General features: G+C 38.5%; 2 protein-coding genes across 2 annotated transcripts; both read left to right on the top strand.

Annotated features, from left to right (window-relative positions):
• The first annotated feature begins 2,392 nt into the window (after window positions 1-2,392).
• LOC110835010 (cuticle protein 7-like) lies at window positions 2,393-13,658 on the top strand. The gene is made up of 3 exons (XM_022074804.2): window positions 2,393-2,457; window positions 7,717-7,902; window positions 12,756-13,658. The coding sequence occupies exons 1-3, from the start codon at window positions 2,440-2,442 to the stop codon at window positions 13,020-13,022; spliced, it is 471 nt and encodes a 156-aa protein (XP_021930496.1). The 5' UTR covers window positions 2,393-2,439; the 3' UTR covers window positions 13,023-13,658.
• Window positions 13,659-19,688: 6,030 nt separating this feature from the next.
• LOC110835012 (uncharacterized) lies at window positions 19,689-24,598 on the top strand. Its single transcript, XM_022074806.2, has 3 exons — window positions 19,689-19,783; window positions 21,394-21,660; window positions 22,727-24,598. Exons 1-3 carry the CDS (start codon window positions 19,769-19,771, stop codon window positions 23,111-23,113), a joined length of 669 nt encoding a protein of 222 aa, XP_021930498.1. The 5' UTR covers window positions 19,689-19,768; the 3' UTR covers window positions 23,114-24,598.
• Window positions 24,599-25,700: the final 1,102 nt, after the last annotated feature.

Consider the following 25,700-nt stretch of genomic DNA (forward strand, 5'->3'; position numbering starts at 1 on the left):
TCTCCCCAGGACCTCCAGTTTGTTTCCTCCATCCTCTCTGAACACGCTTCGAGCCAACCCAGACTCTTGTCTTCCGACGTGCAGTTGCCCACTCTACTCCACTTAAACCGAGATTTAAAAAAATACGAAAGCTGTGTTGTTGCCTGCAGAACTTAAAAAATACGAGGGTGTTTCAAAAAGTAACAGCAAATTAAATATTTTGAGATATATAATTTAATTAGAGATACAAGTGATATGTCATTTTTCTACATAATCACTCTCCTTTTCAATACACTTCTCACACCGTTGCACCAACTTCTTTATTCCATCAGAAAAAAATGTTTTTTGGTTGTGTCTTCAGCCAGGAATGCACCGCTTCTTTGACCTCGTCATCATTCCCAAATCAACGCATCCTTCAGGGGTCCAAACACATGATAATCAGAGGGAGCAAGGTCACGGCTGTAAGATCTGAAATCTCAATCTCCGAATGGTGTGAGGGCGTGCGTTATCATGGTCATCGTGGATTGATGTTCGCCCATTTTTAAAAGCCAACCACTCGTACACTCTTCTCTCGCCAATGCAGCATTCTTCTATGAATTTCACGAGGTTTCACACCCTCCGACCACAAAAATCTGATGATTGCTCGCTGCTCCTCTACTGTGCAAACAGCTTAGGGCGCCGCCATTTCGTTTATGCATCCCTTCCAATTAATTACGCCACAACATTGATTGGGCAGTGTCAAAACCTTCTCTAAGAATGTATCTTCCCTGTGCGGGAGTTTGAAATGTCTGAGGTATTCGTTTCGTGAAATATTGTCAACTTGCTGTTACTTTTTGAAACGCCCTCGTACATTGCGAACAAGGATTCTAAAACCTGAGATCTGTCAGCATCATGATAAAACCAATTATTTCATCTGAGAATATTCTTGTATGAAATTATCGGCGTCACTCATGGAAGACAATATAAATTGCAGTAGTTTAAACTCAGCTTTTAAAACACTGATTTCAGATGAATATACAAATGTATCAACTGGAATATGCTCAACAACCTCTTCAAGCAATTTGGACATATTCTTCTTTGTTTGTGAACTCAATAATATAAGACGCAATGCATTCAATGATAAAGCTGAATGCAACTGTCACTTTCCGGCTTGAACTGCATGACTCACTGCCAAGCGCTGTAGGTTTTTTGCTATACAACTCAAGTATCGTTCCATACAAACAATAAGATAATCTTGCTTGGCAGATCCTGCCTGGGAGTAACAGTTTAGTTCAACTTTATCAGTGAACACACTGCAGAACAAACTGTGGATCCCTATTTGCTCTGTCAAGAAAAAGAAATACAGATACGCTCAGGATACCTGAAGAATCGAGCGTAGATATTCAAGTAAAGTGTCCTTTACTATACTTTGATTTTAATTAAAACTGCAGTATGTTGCCACATTTTAGCAAACTACATAACATCAAATTTTATGAAAATCCGTTCAGCGTTTTCTTGCAGATAAACGGACAGAGAGACTTGGCAAAGATAATAAGCATATATTCGCAGTTGAGTTGCAAACGCGCAGAAAATACTTGGAAATCACTGTGTTCAAATGCTCGATTAAAATCGAATAGTTTCCTGATATTTCTGGTTTGTTCTTAAATAGCACAGGTAGGTTGCATTAATAGTAATAATTCAGGAAATAAAATTATATTGCTCTTGATATAATACAAATATTATAGCTTCCACTGTTAATAGTTTGAGGAGTATTTGATATACATGGCGGTTTGGGAGTTGGTTCTTTTCCTGTCTTCACTAGAGAGACATAATATACTAACAAGATTTAATTATTTTATTACATTGGTATAATAAATCAACCATTCAGGAAACCATGTGCTTGGTATGGCATTCCAATGTGAAAGTCAAGAGTGTTCACCTCACAGATTAGTTACATGATTTTACAGCGTCATTTGATATCTATGAAATGTAGAAAATGTCCTTTCAATAGTTTTACGTAACATCTGTGAAACCTGGCTTATTAAAACTTTCGGTTTCGTCATATAGTGAAATTTGTAATAATAGTAATGGTTAGAAATGTAAAGGTACTACTCAGCAAAAGAGAAAACAACAATAAATGTTTTCTGTTTTGAGTGACTTACGCGGTTTCACGGATTTTCGGAATTTTAACAAGAGAGCGAACTGCGGAACACAACTGCACAGAACACGTTGCTGTGCGTGTTGTGGTTAAGTAAAAATACACGACAAGTATATTTGGCTGTGGCTTTCAGTTGATGTAACTAATCATCCGGTAAGTTATGAAAATTTCATGCATTTTAGGAACAGGAGAAAAATTCATTCTCACATAACTCCAAACTCTTAGATAACAAATCACTCTGGGCCTCGTTTATATATAACTTCCTTCTAAGGATGTGCTGGTGTTAGTTGGTGAACCTGTTTCTCTTGCAAAGGACGCAAAAGATGGCTTCTCTTGTCCAGGTACGTCACAGTCTGTGGGAACTCAGAAAACATATACTTTCAGCATGAATTATACCACATTGTTATATTGTAGAAAGTATGTGGGGAAAGAACAAACGATTTCAAAATTATGGCTGAAAAACCTAACCTATAAGAAAGAAACTGTTTACATGAGCTACGCGTAGATGAAAGAATACAACTACTACGCCCTTGCATCGCAGAAATGATTGTGTGAAGTGCACTGGACTAGCTGATGTTGATGATATGGTGGGCGTCTGTGAACGTAGTGATGGGATTCTGGAATTCATAATGATAGTGAATTCCTTGACTACCTGAATAATTACGGATTTCTTATGGAAAACTAGATTGCTAATAAGACAGTTTCTCGTTCTCAGTTCCTCCAAATCACAGACCTGGTCCATTAAATTTTAAATTGAATCCCGCCTTCGGCTGTACTAAACCTAAAGAAACAGACAAGGTCGAGTGTAAACAAATTGATTGCACATATGAAATTTGGTTTCTAGAACTATACACACTGAGTCTGCGTATACAAGTTTTGTTGCTATATGAAAGTAAGTTATTGCGTGAATGCCTTTCATTAGTCTGAAAGTTTCCTGTACTTTTTGTACATTCTGAAAGGGTAAGTTGAGAGAGGGTAAAGCAAAAGACTAACAATTTGATTTTTAAGTACTAAAACTGCAGTTGCTTTGTTTATGAATCTGCGTACTTAAATTGGTTTTAAACGCAGTATTCGATTTACGAACAAGTTATGATCTTCGATAGGAAAGAATCAGGCGGTCAGAATAAAATTTAGAATTGTTTGGTACGGAGCAATCTTCCCGCATGTTTTACCTCTTTTCTCCATTGAATGTGACAACCGGTTACTTATGACGAATTTGTAAGGACCATTTCTTAAAGTCATAACGATTCACTGGATCAGTTCCTCAAATGCAAATGTGAAATGTATTTTTGTGAAGTGAATATCAGTGTCCCAAATTCAATTAGGTGTTTGTAGTGACCGTCTATCGAGTCATGGTGATATCCGACGCAGGGCTTTCAAAAGTCAGAGTAATAAAAAATAATACACTACTAACAATATTTAATGCAATGATCTAACTAACTTGATGAACAGATTTCTTCCTAAGAGGCTAGCAGTGACCCAGATTCTTAAGAAATTCCCTGTCTTTTACAGAGTTGAAAAATTCACTTGCGTGACCCCAAGAGCTGGACCGCACAAATATAATTCACATCCTCAAACTCTGGTTCTTTAATATTCATGTTAACGCTATTTTTCAATCTATTCTTCGCCTTCAAAATTGTGTCACCACAAGGCTTTGTATAATTAATGCAAAACTTACCAGAATCGCGTGAATACAGACAGAGGCCCGAGAAGAAAAGAGGCTGAAATTAGACGGGGACTTCGCATCGCACTACTAAAAGCCATAGCTGCTGTGCGTCAAACCAGTAACCGCTACACAACAGCCCTCCGATTGAAGTGAAGGGAAAAGAACGCCTCTGCTTAAATGTCACTGGTTACACGCGATTATAGACAAGCGTATGTAGCCAGATTCACGGTTCGGTTATCTTTACCGTCTTTTCCGGGCATCTGTTAGCACAGAATGAGGCTGGACGTGATGACAAGCGACAAATCCCAATTAAGACAGCCCGACAGCTCAAATCGTATCTCGCCACTGGTTCCTTCCATCTAGACCAATGTGGCCAAACTGGCGGCCAGCGGGCCACAAACGGCTCGAGACCACATGTAGCCAGGCACGCGAATTTTTTTGTTAATTTGTTACTAGTTACTTCAATCTCGTTTAATTTCTTTTGTCCGACGGATTTATAAAAAAAATGTTTTTCTCGTCTGCTGCTTTGCGTACGTGCAAGTGCCACACGTGCTACTAATTTTAAAACCCTACCGTAAAATGTAGGTTTTCCAGGTAACGTTTGTGTTAGATACAAGCTATTAAAGAAGAAATTTTAAATTTAAAATAACATGTGTTCTGACTCCACCGTAATGTGTGCACATTTCAATAAATTGTATATTTGAGCATATTACTACGGTAATTTATCACTTGTGAATAAGTACTGTTGAAGATAACAAAAGTTGGCTTTGCTTTACAAACGTAGTGTCAGGAAAGATTTATTGGCCTTCGAGACCAACAGGAAAACTGTTCTTGGCCCGAGGGAAGAAAAAACTGGGACTACCCTTATCTAGACAATGCAAATGTCAGGGCTTTTTCGGGTAGCGTCATGAAATCTTAACGGGCCACGTTGGCTTTGAAATGGGTGCTACCTCGGCGGTACCATGTGATCCACGCCGTCAAAGTATGTGCGTGCTAGAAAGTAGGTTGTGTATTTTCTTAGACTTAAGTTCCTGGTGCAAGTGGCTAGCAGTATCACGCTCCGGCTGTGTTACCCGCCGGTGAACGGTTCCTCGGCTCTAGTCGGACTTGAGGTGCTATTAAGCCGTGTATCGACTGCGCAAGGCTGCCGCGCGCAGCTGTTCATGCGCGGCAAACTCGTTCGTTTATTGTTTAAAACCGTGTTCGTGGTTACCAGCATCGAGTGCGGCAGCCGTGTTCGGCTGTTGATCGACGCTATTCCTCAGTTCTCGCAAGATCACCATGAATACAGCATGTGCAGCGGCTGCCTTTATGTTGATGTTCAACATTATCGAAGAAAATAAGAAACCGAAACGAAAAGTGCGTTGGTGGATGAAGGAATTGTATCGTCAGCGAATGCAATATGGAAATAGACTTATGCGAGATATGACATTTGAATTGTCATCTTCTTTTTTAAATCCTGAACTGGCATTTTCATTTCGTCACCTATGTCCTTCCATGCGTCCTCGCGTATAATTTTGTTATGGTAATTAGCACTTTTTGAAGTCCACAATACCTCTTTAGATTTATAAATCTGTGTGAGAGCTAGACACTTTTCATTCTCCATTTTGCTAAGACGGAACGCCACAAGACCGTCTCAACTGAGAGAGCACAGCACACTGAAATCCCCTTTGCCGCGGGACAAAGAACCGCTCAGATTTGGCTCGACGCGCGCCAAGTTCGAGCGCGGCAACATGGTATCGACTTTGCGAGGCAAAGCAACGAATATTGCCTCGCGCGGCAGCCGAGCGCGATCGATACCCGGCTTTAGAGAAACATTCACTGCTCCCCTGTGTGAGAAAGAAATCATATCGCCCAAAAGTTTATACAGTCACATTAGTGATTTATTGATGGTCATTTGTGTTTGCGATAGGATAACAATTATGAAGACATGCATGCAGGCAATAATGCCAAAAAATTACGTTCTTATAAAAAATGGGCAAAGCTCTCCGGATTTCAACAAAATGCAGTATAATTTTTGTAGAAGTTTGTACACAAAATATATTTGTCCAGTTACATATATTCTCAGCAAATACAAATATTTTTATGAAATACTGCAAATAGGTATTTTATTCATAATTCAGTCGCATTTGTTATCGGAACTGATGACTTCCGTTTTCTTTCATTACGAGCTGAATTCGTGAGTGAGAGAACTGATACCAGCAACAAAAATCAGTGTCATAAACTGTAAAACTGTGATTACGTCAAAAAATCTCTCGTTAGGAGTAAAGGCTACACATTGTTGCATTAGACCAGGGGTTCTTCTTAAGGTGCTGTCTCCGAACGGAGGTTACCTATCATAAAACCAGGGGTACTCAACCTTTTTCGCTAATTTAACACATTAAATGTACCACTAACCAAATGCGTTCAGGAAAATCTGTTATTTATGTTAATATTAACTTTTGATTTCTTTACTTACCTCGCGTACCACCAGTGGCGCGTGTACCGTATGTTGAGAAAGTGCAACTGACGAAATATTATATGAATTTAACCGTTTCTTGCTACTTTAGTTTCTTTGGGAATGTGGTACTTCTTCTTTATTACGCCGTCTCCTTTACAGGAGGTTGGCGACATATTATGAACAGGATCCTTACATCCTTTTCTCGGACTTGGACCTGTTCATATACGTTCTTGGCAGATGATCCAGAAGTGGTTTGCCATTGCCTTCTTCTATGTGTATGGAGTATGGAACAATTGTTGGGATGCCACGGAGAAACCAGGGAAAACTCCGTGTTGCGTAGACCACGGCCTTAAAAATTCGGGCACCGCCGGGAATCGAACCCTGGACCCCAGGATTACAATGTGGTACCACCCGCTGTAAATACAGGAACATTCTGAGAACAGACGAAGGAAATATCCTCCAAACCCACATTTTGTTCTTTAGCAATAACGACTGTGACAAATTCAAAATCATGTACTGATTTCATATTTTTTATCCACAAGACTATTTTCCTCTGTATGTGACCTGCAAGGAAACAAATGTAATGCAATAAATTTCATGCTAACAGTTTCTGACAGATCAACACATAGGAAAACCCACTTTAGTTAAGTTTGTATCACGTCATCAGACGAGAAGAATGTTTTTATTTTCTTCTGGTGGCGGTCACGTCGACTAAAAAGAGGACTGTATCAGGTACGTGATTGCATTACTGGATTTACCTCACTGTGCACTCAGTGTGTTAAGCTAAAATCGGACTCTGGTTACTACCACTAAATAAGTCTGATATAGCACAGAGTGAATATAGAACCGTGTTAACCTTTCTTTTCGTGTTTCAGTTGTTTTTTTACTTATTTTTATTGTTATTGGTCTTTCTTGCGGCACTGGTACTATAATTTTGGTTCACAGATAAGAAACTGATTTTATTCCGTTTCGTAACAGCTCCAGAGAGCCAAAGCCGACTAGCTGGCTGCTGGCCTCACGTTCACATGCCTAAGCAGAGGTGAACGATCATCCAACCAGATATAGGGTGACGTGTGGTCAGCATGACGAACCACCAGACATTGCTAGCTTTCCTGATCGGATTACGCTGCCCATTGTAGCTCCCCAATTTCCTCACGATGCTGGGTTGGCACCGGTCCCATACACCGGTCGAAGCTCATGAGAAAATTTCTCCCCCGAGACTCGAACCAAAGCGCATTCCGTATCACCGGTCCGAAGCATGATGCCTCAGACCGCGCGGACAAGAAACTGGTAGACCAGAGTAATAATACATTCAAGCAAGATTCATAACGATCATCCTCTCGAAGCGACCAACTGAAGAGAGAACGCAAGTTCTTGGAGAAAGGAAGACTAAAGTTATGGCAAAAAGTGGAAGGCCACCAACAGGCATGCCCAGTGAGCAGTAGTATCTGTATATTTGTTAGCCTATTATAAAGTGACGCACATTGGTTTCAGGTGTTGGCTGTACTGACACTGTACTGGTGCGGTGCATCAGGACAATATGGCTACAGCTACAGCTCTTTTACTGGACCTGTATCCGGGGAGATACGCGAAGTCCCAGTTGCAAACCATTACAACGGCCATCCCCACGCAGCATCGACGCACCACCATCCTTCCTACAACGCAAAAGTCGATTACGTGGTAAATAACATATACTTTGTCAGTTTCATCTTTGAAGATGTCTGCCTTGTGGCATGTCGCGCCGTGTAGTGTGGTAGATAATGACCGACATTTTTGAGGAGCTTACTGCCTCCATCATGACGGTGCCAAGCTGATGGAGGCAGGAAGCACCTTTGAAACGCTTTAATATTCAGGGTAGAAGCACTTGAACCCAGAAGATGAGATAACACTTTTCTCTAAAAGTTTCCACAGACACTTGTAGGAGTAATTTATTGCAACACATTTTTAAGAACAATGTTAATGTTGAGAGTAGGAATACTTTTTCACCTGAATGTAAAACACTTTCCATTTTAATAGCACAGTTACAAAAACACGGGGTCCGCAGTGGCAGCGCGGTTTGAGGCGTGGGCCTTGTGCCGTTTGGTTGCTGGGACAGTGGGTTCGAATCCCACTCAAGCCATGGAAATTTGGCAGCGATTTTCTGCGTTGAGCTATCCTGTGTACATGTAGAGGCCTTGCGACGGGACGATCCCTCGTCCAAGGAGTCCTACCGAATGTCTATAGATCAAGCCAACGAAAAGTTGGGACCCGCAGTGCTCAGGCACTTGAAGAACGGGTCGTTCCCAGTATCCCAGTTACAAAAACAAGTCTAGATATAATTACATTTTCATAGGAGTTAATGACATGAACTATTTTTGAAGAGGTGGTGGAAATCGCGGGACAGGGGATCAGACACTTGAATTTACTCCACCTCCTCAATCCAGATTTCTATCAAATGCTCTTTAACATTATCCTCCCACTCAAATCTCGGTCCCCAGGAGGCTTTTCTTTCGTAGTATGGCTGTCTTCTGGGCTGTCATGCCGTGTAGTCTTTTAGAAGATTACCGACGTTTCAGAAATACTTACTGCCTCGGTTATCGTCCCCCATTATCGGGGCGATGATGGAGGCAGTATATACCTCTGAAACGTCTTGCAAAACCTCGTAACAGAAGTGAAAATTCTGTAATGAGACCGGAAGATGACACTAAACGTTTCGAAACAAGTACCTGATTTACAACGAAATAATATGTAATTAAGTACGCCCTTCTGGATTTTGGCTGCTGTGCCGACCAGTTACACGGCACCGAAACCCAGAAAAATATCATCACCCTCACCGCCGCGAAAACATGAAATCTCAAATAACACGCAATTACTTTACGTACATGATACTCACTGCAGTTATTAGCACGACCCTGTCGTAACCTATTTTAAGATATTAAGAGGTTGCTTTGGAGAACTGGGGGGTTAGGCTATGCAGACTTCGCTCAATCCCTAATAGTGGGATAATCACTCGACCAAGACTTCATTTATTGGCTAATCTGCTATTTACGCAAGATTCTTTGGACAATGGAAAGTGTGCGCCCTGAGCGCGTGGTTATGTAAGGTCTGGTGACCACATGGTCCAACCGTGACGCTAGGCAGTGAGAGTGTCTGCCACGCCTCATTTATTTCGCTCCGTTTCCTTTGCATGTCTTTTCACCAAAATTCGTCAAAGTAAATAAACTTTGCGATCTGCTCTTGTGAGACATAACGTCTGACAGACTTGATATGACGCTAATGATGACAAAACAAATATTAAACGCGATCTTTTCACCTCCGCTATAAAGAACCTTTTTGTATTCCGTACTTAGTTGCATGAAGATGAAATGCTTAATTTGTACTCTTTGGGGTGTACCAAATACAGATGATCGAAAAGTCACGCATCCTATATTAAAATATTTATCGATGGTTCAATAAAATTCAATTGCAATCCCTTCTCACGCCAGTCTGTCAGCCGTCTTCAACCAGAAGTGCAAGTCTGTCTTTTCACCAGCGCTACGAGTGTCATCGTCGAACACTGACTGGTATCCCCATCTTAAGTTTCCTGAATGAGTTCTAGGGATATATATCTCCATTCTCCTGTGCCAAAACTAACCTTCAAACAAGAGATAAAATTAAACAAAATATTCGGTTGTGCATTTCAAACTTTTCATCCATTTGCATCAAACATGAGGACAAGAGTAAATCAATTCGTGCATCGCTGAACGCGGTGAATATTTCAACACACAATATAACATTATTTTTTGTTTTATAATTTGAATGTAATTTATTTTTCTTCAAATAAAACATGTGTCAGGAATAGATCGCGTGATTTTTCGATCACTCCGTATCACTGTAACAATTAATCCGGGATGAGCAAATGTGGGGCGCGTATTATACATGAAACGGAGAGAAAGCAACCAGCTGTATGGAGCAAGAGACTGTCTTAAGAAACTGATAATCTCCTAATCCAATATCTTCCCAAGAAATGTCCTGCCTTTTTAGAACCGGAGGATTCACATCCAAACCGATTTTTAAAAATAACTTTAAAGTATAAAAACCTCATGGAAAACCCAAACCAGTGATTCTCAAAAATTTATGCTACCGTGGACACATCCCCAAAATCATCGCATACATTTTGAATATACAGAATAAAGACTTTTCCTGTCAAACACGAATTTTGCTATGGTACAATATTTTAAGCAGTGGTAGGATTTACTTCCCATTAGTTACACATAAATTATTATAGAATAAGAACAGAAGTGTTTGCAGACTCCCACTTATCTTTGGGTCGACGATATTGCAGTGGCCGGATTGAAGATACAGACTTAAATTCGTACGTAAAATGAACACGTTCACAACAGAAATACAGGTCAATAAATAAGGAGAATTGACACGGAAACTTTGCTATTTTTATAAGAAGTGGCATGCATTAACACGCTGAGACCTATTTTAAAAAAAATAATTAGGCGACTTGGGGTATGTACGTGGTAGGCAGGATGAAAATTCAGCTAACGTATTTAAGTGAAATGTGAGACAAAGCCTGTATGTAACTTACTCGCCAAAAAAAAATGCATATTGCTACAGCTACTGTTACTCATAGCAATATTAACAGATGTACTTAAAATTGCAAACAATAAAAGTATTGGAACTCAACCAGAATTCAAACACATGACCATCTGAAGATGAGTCCAGAACGCTAGCTTATGAACTAAATTACACAACATTATTAGCATTAGCTTTATATGACATTAACAAAAGGATATTTGTAAAGTTTCAAATAAACTTTCCTTAATTACGATAAAGTTTATTAATAATTTTTCTCAAAATTGAATAATGAATAATTTCGAAGTTCCTATTATGCAGTTATGTTCATTATCCTCTATCTTGATCTCTCCTACATTTAAATGTTCGTCTTAGCATTTATCTTAAATCTACATTTAAAGACATATACAATTTCACACGCAGAAGAGCACGTAAAATTACAGACAGGAGATAAGAAGACGAAAGATAATGAACTGAATGTCAGTAAACATTCTCTGCTCTTAATTTTCTTTTTAACATCATTCTGATTGGTTAATGTCATTCTATAACATGCAGATTGATGCCTTCTAGGTTGTAACGCATTCTAGCAGAAATTAACTTCCATAGAGGTGTACTAAATAGGATATTAAATTCTTATCGTCGTATAAACTTCAAACCCTACTCCATAATAGCCTAATTATAACTGCCCACAGTTTCGAAGGATTTACTTGAAATTCTTCCTTAATCTCATTCAGATGAGTCATAAACATGGAATGTTTACACTACTTTCGATGCTCACTGCATTAATGTCCGCTCGATTTAACGCCTGCAATATGTAAAAAAAAAAAAATTAATAATAATTTGAAGTCTTCTGTTCAATTTTAACTCATCTTCTTTTGTTTGTGACAATCGTATACTGGCATGATCCAAACAAAACTTTTCTTTTCCTATAGATTTATATCATTGTCATACTGTTGTTTTACCCACTTCCGTGCTCCCTATAGGAAATCACTGGCCGTTATTGAAATCAGATTGCTGTCGCCGATACCACAACAATACAACGTTTCAATTTAACTGAATAATTAATTTTTATGCCATGCTTGAGTTTCAGGGTCCGGAATGGTCTGCTGTGTCTCTTTAACTACGAAGTGGGAGTGGTTTATGCGTTACTCAATACCCTACACAGCAACTACCCTGCGGGCTGGACGATCAGGATTCGATTCCTAGCAAGGGCAAGGCGTCCAGACCGGCTTTTAGGTCCATCCGTCATTTCATAAAAAGGGTACTTTTGGGTCTTTCCCCGGACGTAAAGCAGCAGCGGATTGAATCTAACGAATAACCTCCATCTACTGCCCGGTATATGAATTTGTGGATCTATAACTCCACTTCCCAACATATCTTCATGATGTCCTTAATTAAGAAGAGAGACAGCTTAACTTTACCGAACGTACTAAAGTTTAATAAAAGAAATCTACCGAAATTTTGTATTGGCTTGAGGTATAAAGCTAATACTTACTAGACAGTATAGTGACTGGCTACGGACTGGAGAACCGGGGTTCGATCCCCGACTTCGTTGAGACCAGCTCTGGGGCCCACCCAGCCTCCTCTACAATGGGTACCAGGGTCCTTTCCCGGGGGGTAGAACACTGCCGGGGCGTGCTGCTGATCACTCATCCCATTTTAGTGCCGAGGTAGAGAATTAGTCGGAGCTATAAGTGCTCTCTCCCCAAGCGCCTACACGGCGTATAGTGAAACAGCTTCACGTTTATAATTTTACTTTCTTGGGTAGTATACAAATTCCTTTCCGTTTATTGGACCCGAAGACCGCTAAATACAGCCTATTGATGTTAAATAACTACAATAATTAATACCAATCTGTTTAATGATATTCGAAAGAATCGGGTATGCTGTATTAGCCATATCACATACTGTTCATCGACCATCAACAATTCTGGTACATAATTTTGCATTTGCTTTCTCTCTTCTGAAATGTCCTATGGCTTCTTGCGCAGGCTAAACCAGACTACACCTTCTCTTATGGCGTTGAGGATCCGCTAACCGGCAACTCTCAGAACCACAAGGAAACTCGTGACGGAGACGTAGTAAAGGGCCAATACACGGTCCTGGACCCTGACGGCACCACTCGCACAGTCACCTACACTGCTGACCCACAAAACGGGTTCCAAGCCACAGTGCACCTTTCAGCAGCACCTTCCAACAACGCTCATCATCAGACGCCCGCACCGCGCGGCCACTACAGCGACTATTATAAACAGTAAGGAAGGACGGACAATAGTAGGCTATATCCCCAATGTCTAAAAATAGGTATAAAGTTTGGTCGTGGGGGGCGGCGCTTGGCTGACATTTGAAATCAAGTTTCAGAAGAATTATATGTTCCTAAAATGGCGTGTTTGCATAGGTGGACGTCGATATTAGTGTTCTTCACTAATATGTACTTCGTCACAATGTGTATGATTTACTATCTACATTCAGTTACGAAGGATATTTATACGTGGTCCAAGCTTTGTTTAGCTAATGCTTTCTAGGTGCCACAAATCAAACCCACACCTTGAAGAACAGGGAGAGAATTCACTATTTATAAGAACAAATATGAGAGAAGTTTCCTCCGCGGCAATTAATTCGTCCCTATATTTCTGAGGACGAGCATGAGAAAAATATATCAATGGTATGAATTCAACATTTTACATGGACGAATATGAGGCAATTTACCCACCGCAGAAGTGGATTAAGTTTTGCATATCTAAGGATGAATATGAGATAACTTATTTCTGCTGAGGGGTATTCAGAATTGAATTTGTAAGGACGAGCACATGACAGCTTCCATTAGACAGTCTTGTCGATTGTAAATTTTAAAGCGTTAAATGAATATCTGCTGTTTCTTTTATGATAATGGTAATGGTTGTACATTATCTACAATGAAGTGGTTTATTAATAATATAATGATAGAGGTCTCGGTTCGGTAAGATGAAACATTCAATGTCACAAGACCATAGACCATATTTCAGGACATGAATTAACATCTTTCATATCCTTAGAAACAGATAATATTCTGTGACGTTGAACTGAACCATTTTCTCGAAAGTATCTTCCACTAATACCAGAAAAGAGAAACAACATTTTATTTTAACACTCTTGTAAAGTGACACGATGGAGGAAAATTTTAATTAAATTAAGTCTCCTAAGGCATATCAGCCAAATAAAATTGGAGATGTAACTCGACGTTTCGGAGAATGTCTCTGTATGTATCATGAGGGGTGATGCAATAAGTTCCAAGTCCCGTTATGACTGGCGGTAAATTTTTGGTTTCAAACCGCATTTTGGGATCAGGACCAGATTTTATGTAATGAGTTGTTCCACTGTGTTCTTATCCACACCCGTGGCTTGCTTTCACAGCTCTGTATCCTTATCCGCAAGCGCGCCAATAAGAACAGAGTCAGAATCAGACGTTGTTTCACAACTTCATTAACACACGGCTGATCGCCCGAGACTTCATCGCATTCAATCACCGTGACAACTTCAATCTTAGGAAATTTAATTCACATTTGGCAACAAAATTATTTGCTAATCTCAGTGTGAAAACTGCCACATAAACAAGAGACAGTGTAGAACATTTATAATCCTCTTAATAAATTTTAAGCCTGTGCTGCGTCTTAAATTGGAACAAATTCGCCAGAATTAACTTCCTTTTTCCTGTTTTATAGAAAGAAAACTGAGAAACACAACTTAATCTTTGATTAGATCTTTTTGGGCTAATTTCAAATCACATTGGAAGGTTATACAAAGTCGGTTCTGTAGCTGCTTATGTCCAGTCGTTTGTACAGAAGAAGAGTTTCTAGTGCAATTAATTAATGATCGCAAATATGGCTTTCCGGAAAATTCGATAATTGTAGCCGTAAGAATTCACGTAATTAACGGCAATGCATTCCTTGAGGAATAACGTGAGAATGATCCAGCATATTTTTAAAACGAATCAATAGTAACATCAAAATTTTCAAGAATCTTAACACCCGGCGCTTTAATTAAAGTAATAAAATTATACCGTGTTTCTTTAGTTTCGGTACAGTTAGTTGACACACTGAATTTCAAGATTATCAAAATTGCCTTTCTGGATCAAACTTAATTGCGGAGTTTAAGAAGTGGTTAAAATGAAAGTAGTAGTAATTCCGTACTTGGCTGATCTCGGAGTGAAGGGAATTTGGTACAGTGTGATTCAAAAGTCCTTGTTCACACACACACTACGTGGCGCACATCACTTGTGTGTGTAATGTGACCGTATAACTTTGACAAATATTTTGCTTCATCCAACTTGTGACGTGTAAGAAAGTTCACTACAAAAAAATATGTTTGTGTTCTTAAAGGTTAACAGAAACTTTTGAATCACCCTGAACAGTAATATGGCGTTTGCTTATAATGTTAATGGGATAATAGTCACTATTTATTTACTGCGATTTCATGGGTTGTGAAGACATATAATAATGTGGGTTGTTATGAACGTTTCGGAAAAACGCATTGCATCCATCTTCAAGGAACCTTGAAGATTGTGAAAAAAAATCTTCCAAAACAGTTACTACCTAAAAGACTACGATGTCACAACTAAGAAGACCATAATCGACATATCCATCGCTGTGAGGACCCGTTCATCTGCGTCCTAATGACACACCAGTCTTTCAGCGGGAATGTATCGGTCTGACTAGCAGTGTGCCACAGTACAAGATCTCTGAAATTGAATGTAACTTATGCGAAAGAACTATTCTACTATACCATACAACATCGGCACAATAACATTATTATTACTGAGTTATTGTTATTAAAATGCAGTAGCATTGTGAGGTTACTGGTAGAATTTAACAAGACCTCTCTGAGACCACAATTTATCCCTGCATTCGTTCTTGTTGACCCTGAAATGGACCTACGACTGATGTAAAATTGTGGAAATCCTGAAATGTATGCACTCATGTAAGTTATAAGGTATCTATGTAACATAATTTATTATAATATATTTTAAAAAATAAAATTTATTGTGGAGTGAAAATATTTTGTTCTCTTTAACCCTCTGAAGTCGAAGATCGTTTTAGTCAGAGTTTCACAAATTTTTTACATTTTCGTAAACCTCGGCCTTATCAGTGTGTCCAAAGTCTCCATTATATCAAGATCAGTCAGTTCGCAGTCGGTCAAAGCACGTCGTTATTAAACTTCAAATACGAACTAAAAAAAATATGACGTAAGTTAAAAATACACAAAAAATTACTAGCTTTTTCAGTGTTAACTAATTTTTTTCATATGCCTTCATGTGAGAGCAGACAGAACTCTGGAATAATTTATAACAATTTATGTTTTGCCGCGTACCCCTTCAAATCCTTTCGAGTACTTCTGGTGGTAGGCGTACCACACTTTCGGAAACACTGGTCTGAATAATATTTAAGAATTTTATTTGTACCGCAAAACAAAACAAAACATTTCGACACAAGAAAGATAATTTGGTAATCGCTGTTTACGGTGAGAAAAATACAACGACGCGATAATTCAAAGTTCACAGTTAGGGTCTACTGGTTGTTAAAGCGGGTGATAGATATTGTCCCCACTAATCTGTAAACAGTAAATGTGTATTTCGAAAGACCAAGTTATTATAATTGTAACTCATGTCTAATATTCAATATACGATTTGTTTAATGACTCTTTCAATAACACATCATTTACATCAAATGTTAGGGCGATCAGAAAACAATGAAATGGAAGTAATGTGGAAGGCATCAGTTGTGGTCTATCCCGGAATTTGCCTAGCGGGACTAAGGAAAGCTAATCAAAATTTCAGACAGGTTAGTCAGTGTCCGGGCCAAAATGTTAATTCACGTCCTACCAAATACAAATTTGGAGTGCTAACCACTCTGTCCAAATGGATTACCATGATTCTGGACATTTTCCAGAGAGACCATTAGTCTTTAAAAAGTACACAACAGAAGTGAATAATTGTTTCTACTCCGGAATTAGGTGGGGCCTCAAGAAACAAACTTTGTTTTTAAAATATTGCTACATGTGGGTCAGATACGTAGAATGAACATCGCCACAGACAAAGCCTATGATATTTTTCAGTCTGTTTTCTTTTAGATTTGGGGCTTTCACAGCGACTAAATTTAACAAAATCTGTGATCATCTGTCCCTGATGACGGAAGAAGAAACAGTCTCCGAACCACTAAAAACTTGTGTGATCTGAAGCTTTCACGGCCACAAAGTATAGTAAATTCTCCTCGGATTAAAGTCGTGTAAGGTAGCTTAATGAAGAAAACATCAACGCTTCGAGTACCATCTTCGTCCTCATGGTAAACTTGTTCTCAAAACTTTGCAGATAAATGGGCCCAGGATAACCGGTTCTCGACTGCATTACTACAATTTGTCAATACATTCCAGTCCTGGTTACAATCTGACAGCAATACTGCACAGTTCACATAGAAACCTACACGCGTATCTTGGCGTAATTTGTTACATATTCATCAGAGCGACAAAGTTTCGAACGAAAGTTGCAGAGAAACATAAAGTAAAAAAGTAAAGCTGTCCCGCTATACGCCATGTAGACGCTTGGGCGGTATAAGTCTTACTCATTCTTAATCTCGTCACTAGATGGGGGTGAGTGATCAGCGTCACGCCCAGGCCGCGCTTTACCCCCAGAAAAAGGCGACATTACCCATTGGAGAGGAGACTGGGTGAGCCCCAGAGCCAGTCTGGACGCAGAGGCTAGAGGAAAAAATCCTCTACTTCTGTCAGGGATCGAACCCCGTTCGTCCTGTCCTTAGTCTGTCTGAGATACCCGGAACATAGAACACACGTTTTCCACCCTAACACCTGCTCCATCTGTATTAAACAAGACGAATTGTACGCTACTTCGTCCCCTAAATCGAGAATCACTGAACAGAATTTAATAAAATGTTATATTGGAAGTCCTTGCCTGTCCCACACTATTTGTATGAGATTATCGGAAGTTATCATTCACGTTTCGTTTGTGTTCCATGTAAAACAGTGCTTTTATTCGACAAAAGAGACACAAAAGTAAATCGATGTGACATTTTTAGTATAGACTTTCAAACACTAAATTTAAAATGAATCCGTTCAGTATGTAAGATTTGAGGTTTTCACAGCGGTGAGTATGAAGATTTCTGTCTTCTGGGTTGTTGCGCCGTGTAGTCTGGTCGATGTTTACTTTGGTAAACATCGACCAGACTATACAGCGCAACGACCGTTCAGTAGTTTCAGGGCTTGAAACATACTGGAAAATACAGCTTCCCAATTATGCGGACATTTTTATAAACTCGGCGAAAGAAACAACAAAAACTTATTACTAATAATGTCTTAAAAATTTCTAAATGATTGGACGTTTTCGTCGGCTGCTTCCAGACCACATCTCTTACCCAGAGTGGGTGTAGCTGCACACTAGCGGGACGACTGAGCAAGACCGCTACATTTCTTGTCGGAGATCTTCAAGTGTTGCTGACTTTGTCAGAACACAGCGTCCTTGAAACATCACCGCAAATAAAACGTCAGCGGGATTGAATCTAGCGATCGCGGGGGGGGGGGGGTCCTAAACAAATCACCAGTGCCCTGACATCAAGATGGTAACTCGGGAGTACCTCGTATTGTTTATACCACATTTCCTGATCTCACACTGCGTATTAACTGCGGAACAGTTCCGTATTATAAAGTCTATGTCTTTCTGGTATACATTCTGTACATCTGCTCTTCACAGTTCAGGTAGTTCTCGAGACTGTGGTGCAGAGGGATGTAAACGCACAGTATTTCGAAAACGAACATTTTGCTTGTTGTGACTTCAAATTCTCAAGGCGGCGAATAAAGATGGCTATTTTCTGGGTTCTTATGCTGTGTAATCCAGCAGAGTTTTGCTCATGTTTTAGAGGTGCTTGCTGCTTCTATCATCGCCCTAATAATGGAAGCAGAAGGCAACTCTGAAACTTTAGTAACTTCTACGAGACAACACGTACGGATTAAGAACCCAACCAAACTGGTCTTTATTTGCATTTGTAGGATTGTCAGATAATTCTGGTTTTACAAACTTAATTATCACAATACACAAATTAAGATTTATTTCTGCAAATTTAATGAAATATTCACCACATCAGAACAAAGTTTGAAATAAAATTTAGTCTTCAAAAAATCTATGTTATATGTTAGATAGATTTATTTTTCTGGGACAGACGTTTTTAAAGTTACCGATAAATTTAGATTTGAAATTCGTTTAGGGAATATAATTAGAAATACATTGAGCCCATACGAAAAAATGCTCGAAAATTTTTAATGTACACCTACAATACGGAATGCTAGAGATATTTAATTTCAGCCGCTGTGGATATGAAACATGTAGACAGGCGAATTTACAGACAATGCTTCCCAATTAAACTTCCATTTGTGTAAATTGTATACAAATAACGAATGTAAATTTGCGATTTATCAACGTATCATATATACTACTAGCTTAATCTACCTTTAAAGATTGAGAAAATTTTTCAAAACTTTCAAGTTATGGGATATTTATAATAGGAGCCCTTGGTGTTAACTAGCAACCAAAGCGCTGAGCAGGAAGTGAGTCCGTAATCGAAATTATCACACCCAGAACGTATGCAAAGTAATTCATTTCACTGATTCATCCTTAAAATTATCTATTGTAATAAACCATATTTCCACGAGACAATTAAATACGGCTTTAATCATGGTCCAAGCCTTCATCCTTCATGAGCGAATCGAATGTAACAATTGAAGAAAAGCGAGAAGAATTACTGTGATCTCTTTGTACCAGCAGCTTATATTCTCCTGCTGTAAGTTACGTCAGAGAAGTGAATGAAAGTGTACATTGCACAGAATATCATGCTAAATTAACTGTAGCGGAATTTGAATACTTTGATGAGTATAAAAGGAGACAAACTCGACTGGAGCAGCAGTTTCAGTACGTCAATTGTTCAATCACCAACTATCACTTGATCACCTTTGCAAGCCATAATACATGGCTAGAACACAGGTAACATTCACAGTGGAAAGAATTGTATGAAACTTGTGTGCGAATGATTAGGAAAGAACATAGTTTGATGTTTTGGATTTTGTCTATAGTTTAATTTATTAAATTATAAAATTACAGCGTTTCGAAAGCCGGATTCTACTTTCGTCATTGGATAAGGGGGCGGAGTAGGTGATACATAAAACCTATCTGCTGGAATTCATTTTTTACCTGATCATAAAAGAAGATTGTACAATTTAGATTATGGATCAATAAAAAAACAGTTTTACTCATTATGGCTCACCATCGTCAGAAGCCTTCAAAACTTCGACTATGGATTGAAGGTGTTTTAGAGTAGGATGCTGAAGAGGCGGTGAAAACAACAAAGTAACAAAACTGAAATAACAGAAGGATGGACAGAATTGCATAATAATGACATTTTCATAATTTGTACGCACCACTAAATATTATAAGGTCTATCAAATCAACGAGGAAGAGATGGGTGTATATAAACACGTATGGGAGAGGTAAAAATGCATAATTAGTTTAATTGGGAAACCTGACGGTAAGAGTACACTTGGGAGAAATAGTCATTGATCCGAGAGGGTAAATAAATATGATATGACGACGTGGACTTCAATAATGTGACTCGGAACAGACAGCAGTGGCGGCCCTTTACAAACTTTTTTTAAAAAAAGTTTTGTTTCATAAAATGCAGGATATTCTTTGACCGGCTGAGCGACTATTAGTTTCTGACGAATGACTCTATTGCTGGTAACGATATCGCACGTTCTGTCCAGGTAATGGTTCCCAAATTGAGTGATGATGTCCTATTTGGTTAAAAAAATTATTTCCTGTAGCCTCTGATAGGGATTCGCATACTATCACTACTTGTCTCCGTTACTTTGTAGAAGTGGGGCGTTCTGTTATGCTCCATGTTGAGTGGGACTTGGGAAGGTCAAATGGGTGCATATAAGGAAAGTGATCAGTTATTTTAAAAATAGGTGAGATATAGGTTTCCACGGCGGCGATTTAGAAGACGACTGTCTTCAACGATGAGCGCCGTGTAGTAGTCTGGTAGAAGCTGATGTTTCAAAAGTACTTTCTGTGTCTATCAAAATCTGAGCGATGACTCATCGCCCTGATAACGGGAGTTGCAAGCACCTCTAAAACGTGAGATAATGTCTACCAGACTACATAGTGCAAAATCTTAATTAAGAAATATTTAGGATTTGATTTTTCTATAGTTTTCAAGGAAGTGGTTAGTTGAACCATGAGATTCGGTAACCACTGAAGCAGACGTCCACTTGAATCTACTGAGACTGCACAAATTTTCATGATAGTACCTATAAATATATGCATATTATTTTGATTGTTTTATATACTTGCATATTATTATGTAACGTTTTTGGTCTTACCTACGAAAACATTTCATATTTAATTTGATAACAAACACGTCAAAAATATTTCCATTTCTGACAGAAACCACATATTCTGACATCTCTCTTTTTGAGAATGGCTCCTAAATTTACTGGAAATTTGTGCGGACCTGCCTACACACAAGGTCCGCACCAGCCTGGAACAGCCAATGATGACGTTGGCGATACCCTTTCATGACTTTGGTAACTTTTCAGATTCTCGTGACAGCCACGCTTGTGGCCATTGGGTGGAGGGTTATAAGTGCAGGTGGTCACCACGGCGGCGGCGGCGGTGGCGGTGGCGGTCATGCACACTCCTTCGCACACTTCCATGGTCCAGTAGTTGGACCTGATCAGAAAGTCGTGGCAGTTGGTCATGGAGGCGGAGGACATGGAGGTGGTGGACACGGAGGCGGTGGACACGGAGGAGGTGGACACGGAGGCGGTGGACATGGTGGTGGTGGGGGTCACGTCGATTACGTGGTACTGAACCTCTTTAAGATATTACAATTTTGCTAAATGTTTTAACATGATTGATTGGAAATTTTGCAAAAAATTGTAGAATAGACAAAAATTCGAGCTCTTCCCTATGAACGAATCAACTGTCTTAGGTGGATCTAAAATAAGAACATATATATTTGTTTCATTGTAACATATTCTCGTTTTGTCTAAAGTTTAAGTGTAAATTATAAGAAAAATCCGAGCTTAGAACAATATAAGCTCACTACATTTTTACAAATTTATTGCTGTTAAAAGTGCTAAATGATAATAAGAACATCGGAACAATACCAATTGTTCTCAAGTACTGCTTAATTCCATTGGCACACATGTGAAATGGAGTGTTGTTAACACGCTATGAATGAATGTTTAGGGCAGAAGCTTATTAAAAATAAAATAAATAACTGCAACTCTTTCGAATTATCATTCTTCTTAATAGATCACTTCTTTAATCGCTCATTGCATCCATGTTTTCGTTAATTTGTAGAGATATACAAGCTTATGACCTCTAATGTCAAGGCTGAGAGTGAAAAATTAAACTTCAAATGATCGGTTGTTGTTTTGTTGTGACTCACGATTCCAGATGTTTAAAACCACAACTTCTGTCTTTGAGGTAGTGAACGACTGTATTAAAAGTTTTACAATAGCTTAATTTATCACCTATATATTTTTTTTGGTGGGAATTGGAAAATTAATAATAACAGGAGACAAGCATGACGGCGAATAATCTCATGAAGTTATGGAGATCAGTGTCTTTAAAATCGTAATTCAGGTAGTACATTTTGAACAGTATTTTGCTTTTTTAAAATAAGTGTTAAAATATATGTATATAAACAGTTTTTGACTTTAAATGGCAGGTTACAATGATATAATGACAGTAATGTAAATAAATAAGATCACAGTAAACAGCAACAATGATAACCGGAAATAACAAGAATACTTAACGGTAAATTGCTCTGTATCGTTAGACTGGGAAGGTGAACAAAAGTAAAAATTAATAATTGTAAAAATTTAGTCCTGTTACATTCGCTAATGGATATCTTTTCCTCAGGCACATCCCAAGTATGACTTTTCATATGGAGTTGTGGATCACAAAACCGGGGATTCACATGGTCAGAAGGAGTCACGTGATGGACACAAAGTGGTAGGAGAGTACACGGTCAAGGAACCTGGCGGCAACACGAGAACCGTCAAGTACTATTCAGACAAGCACGGCTTCCACGCTGATGTACATAATAGCAACGGAAACGATCATTCTGGAGGTGGACACGGAGGACATGGAGGCGGCGGTGGACACGGAGGACACGGAGGCGGTGGCGGTGGCGGACACGGAGGACATGGAGGTGGTGGTGGACACGGAGGACATGGAGGCGACGGTGGGCACGGAGGACACGGCAGCCATGGAAGCTATACTGATCACCATGATGATGGTTATTAAGGCAGCTGGAATTCATTGGAATCTCTTTCATCTGACTTTAGATAATATCACTGCAATATCTTAAAATAGAATTTGAGTATTAAAATAAAATGTGTATATTGACTAAAGAGAAAAGTTTAAATGAGTCTTTCATACTTACTACTTTATTGTAATTAATATTCGTGATTTTATACGTAATAATCTGTGATCATAAATCTATCAAGTGATACTAATGTTCAATGGTCGAGTTATTAATTATAATGCAAAATTTCTATGAATCAGAGTTCCCCTAACAAATAGCGGGAAAATCATTCTAATTTGATTTTTTCGCATGTTGTTTTACAATGATATACTCACTCGGAAAATGATGTGTTGACACATACAGAATACCTAATATCACCTTAACACTGAAAGCTGGTTAACAGATAGGCTAACAGTTTAATGGAGTGTCGAGTTAACAGACTTTCCTGTTGTGTTTTTATAATTAAGAATGTTCAATAAAATCAAGTCAAATTAAAAACAAAATTGTACGTATTTATTTAACATATTTAGTTAAGTCACTTAATTTACGAATAAATTTATCTGCATTTAATAGGCAAACCAGTGAGTACAATAACAGTTCGTGATGTACGATTATATAATTGTTGTAAATTTATCTACACCAACCGAAAAGACCAAGATTTTTGAGGACAACCTAAAAGCGCTAACAATGAAGCCGTAGTAAGCCACTGATCCAGCAGTAAGACTATTGACGATAATGTTCGAATTATTTTAGATGTGTTTGAAGAAAAACTGATAGAAAATGAGAATGAACAAAAGTTAGGTACTGCAATACTTTTCTTTCCTTATTTAATGGGAGGAGAGCTTTTGCTTCCATTTTTAAAAATTTGCTTGAGAAGGAATTATGCTGAATCTGTAGACAACGGAAAACTGTTGAGCAATTGGTGGAAGAGACAAAACGTTTTAAAGAAAAATACTTAATTTAAACACCGCATTTCCTAAATTTTAAGGCTCCATCGCCTAAAAGACACACCCTTAATTCAGTGATAGGTTTTAAGGAACAAATATGCTATGTTGATCATTATTAGCTACCAAATCTGCGACGAACCCGATTTTAGAAATTTTCAAATGTGGAAAAGTACGTCTTAAAATCGAGGAAATGCGGTATTTGGTGCTGTAAAATAACACAGTTTGTCATTTATTGTATGCCCTATACATTATAACACCTTTCTTACCCATGACCTAGGAACATATTTCTTTAGGAATAGGATCTCTGTATAAGCAGATTGTGATAAATCTTCTTCTTGGGCATTCAGCTCTTAAAGTTTAGCCAGTGCCTCCTTTATTGTGATAAATATATCAAATTTTAAATTTATTTCATAAACACTTTTAAAAACATAAACATTGCCTAAATTCAGACATTTTTAATTATAGTAACATTTAATAGTTGCTTTATTGGTTTTTTCGATTTTACCTGCAAAAGCTGTAATAAAATATTAATTTTAACGAATGCATTTTAATAATTAGTGACAACTCAGAGAAAATACAAAGATATTATTTCCAATATGATAAATACGACAGAACACAGAAGGACGAATCCAAGCCCATTATAAATAAATTTTATTCGTTGATACTAAGTCAGGATGACAGTTTCAGCAAAATATTTAAGCAAACACTGACTGTTTTGGGGGGGTTTAAAGAAACATAGCTATAATATGCGAAGGCGACATAAATATATCAACATTATATCCAGAAATAAATTAAGAATCGATTAATTAAGTTCGGGGAATGGTTGCTACCATATAGTTCAGAATAAATTGTCGTCACGTCTGTTGTCTGATATGAAAACATTAAAGTATGCCAAAACATAATCTAACCAGCTGTTTCGTGAAACTTGGTATATTATTATGAGAGGAAAACACATTGTGTTTGAGAACACGGTGATGTGGAGGACTGAAAATAGAATCAATATGCTCCTCAGAAACATTTTATCAGAGCGTTAGCACATGGAAGACCAACATCGATATATAATTAAGAAAGCTGTGGAGCTCAGAATGTAACCTACTGCATCCTGTTTTAATTAGTTCTGCTGGAATTTCATCAGTAGTTTGTTTGTGTTCTAATGGCTCAGCTTTATGTATTCCTCTCTGCCTAATGTCATTAACCTCAGTGATATTCAATTGGTGGCAGAGGTACAAGTATTTCTTCCACAGAAGATGACTGTCTTCTGGGTTGTAGCAACGTGTATTCTGATAAAAGTTTGCCAACGTCTCAGAGGTCCTTGCAGCCTCCATCATGAGGGCGGTAGCTCTACCAGACTACACGGTGTTGCAACCCAGAAGACAGCAATCTTCAAACACATCACCGTAAAAACCTCACTTAATTTTCTACCTTTCCAAAATACTGCGGGAATCTGTAAGCAGCTCTCCATTCCAATCTTTTATCAAATTAGTTCAAGATTGATAACCATTCTTAAATTAATTTGTGTCTGTAAGATTTGAGGTTTGTGTCTGTACAACCTCCAATATTTTTTTTCTGTTTGTTTTAAATTCATTAGTTTTATCTTTCAAATACTCCCTCCCCTTCTTTTGATCCTAAAATTTCTACC

This window comes from Zootermopsis nevadensis, unplaced genomic scaffold, assembly GCF_977971745.1.
Source record: "Zootermopsis nevadensis isolate Lab colony 2312 unplaced genomic scaffold, Znev_1.0 Znev_ptg000016l, whole genome shotgun sequence".
NCBI classification, from domain to species: domain Eukaryota; kingdom Metazoa; phylum Arthropoda; class Insecta; order Blattodea; family Termopsidae; genus Zootermopsis; species Zootermopsis nevadensis.